The following is a 1,632-nucleotide window of genomic DNA, read 5'->3' on the forward strand; positions in this document are numbered from 1 at the left end:
ATTATTGGACTCGAAATTTGGGATGTTACATTTATTGGTTATTAAGTATTATTGGAATCAATGAATATGTTTATTGGTACATGAAGGGTATTAATGGAAATATGGAATCCATGTATTTGTTCCTCATTTTATTAAAATATTATATATTCATTGTTTTCTTATTAAGGCTTTGTGGTTTGTTCGCCAATCTATATGGATTTAATATTTTAAACATGTATATGGGGAAAATTATTACATTATGCATTTGGTAACTGTAACGAGGGACCTTTTTGTCAAGATAAAATTTTATAGAACAGATTTGGAATATAATGAGACGAAAAGTTTCAACCGTTGAGATAATTGTTGAGGAATTGAATAGTAACTAATTACTATTACGGAACATTATAATGAGACGAAAAGTTTCAACCCTTGAGAATTTGTCTCGGTTGCTTACCTAAGGCTGGTGGGTGTGGGCAACATGTTATTACATGTTACCACACCAAAAAGTTGCCACATCAACATCCTAGTCATAATCACCAAAGGTGGAAATGGGCAACACCTAATAACATGTAATAACACCACTTATTTTGTATTTGATTTTTTAATTTTTTTTTGATGTTTTTACTTTCTATATTTTCGAATTTATTTAATTTTTTATTTATGTCATTATGTAATATAAATTAAATCTTAAATTAAACATAACATTTTTAAAAATAACGATAACAATAAAAATCCTAAATTAAAAACAACATTAAAAAAATTACAATTAAGGATAAAACCACATTTAGATACAAAAAAAAGACAAAACAAATTACATTTTCGATCTAAATTACTCAAACTTCACTGCCATCATAGATATGATCTGCCAAGTCTTCTCGTAGTTGTTTGTGTTTTCGTTGATCTTGGATATCAACGACTCTATGTAAGTATTCTGCTGTCCCTAGTTGAAATTGAATGTGTCTTGGTTCGGTAGGTGAATACTCCGCAATGTTTCTTCCTTTATTTTCAACCACCATGTTATGCATAATGATACATGCATACAAAATATCTCGTAGTCTGTCCAACTCATATGGTCGTGCCACATGTTCAACTATGTGCCATTTTGCTTTCAGAACTCCGAAAGCACGTTCCACGTCCTTACGTGCTCCTTCCTGTCTTCTCTTGAAAATTTTATCTCTTGGTTCTATCGGGTGTCGAAATGCCTTCACGAACGTGGAATATGCTGGATATATTCCATCCATGAGGTAATACCCGAACTTATACTCATGGCCATTGACTGTGAAAGGAGTATCCGGTGCCTTTCCCGTCAAAAGGTTCTGAAATATTGGTGACTGATCAAGAACGTTTACGTCATTGTTCGAACCCGCAAAAAGCATGCCAAATCCATAAGTCTTATGATGCAACCGCTTCTAATACTAACGAAGGCGATCCAAGATGACCACTTGTGTATTGACCTTTCCACGCCACAGGACAATTTCTCCATATCCACTTTGTGCAATCAATGCTTCCAAGCATTCCCAGAAACCATGTCGTTCTTCATGCGCCACATATAGTTGTTGTATGTCATTCAATGAAGGTTTGCGCAAGTATTTGTCACCGAAGGTTTCGATAACACCTCTCGCCAATCTATACAAACTTTCTCGTGCAGTTCAC

General features: G+C 34.1%; 1 protein-coding gene across 1 annotated transcript; it reads right to left on the reverse strand.

Annotated features, from left to right (window-relative positions):
* Positions 1-812: 812 nt before the first annotated feature.
* Positions 813-1,355, reverse strand: LOC145050970 (uncharacterized). Its single transcript, XM_078999136.1, has one exon. It carries the CDS (start codon positions 1,353-1,355, stop codon positions 813-815), a length of 543 nt encoding a protein of 180 aa, XP_078855262.1.
* Positions 1,356-1,632: the final 277 nt, after the last annotated feature.

The sequence above is a fragment of the Lactuca serriola genome, chromosome 5 (genome assembly GCF_051521515.1).
Source record: "Lactuca serriola cultivar US96UC23 chromosome 5, Lser_US96UC23_V15, whole genome shotgun sequence".
In the NCBI taxonomy this organism is placed as follows: Eukaryota; Viridiplantae; Streptophyta; class Magnoliopsida; order Asterales; family Asteraceae; genus Lactuca; species Lactuca serriola.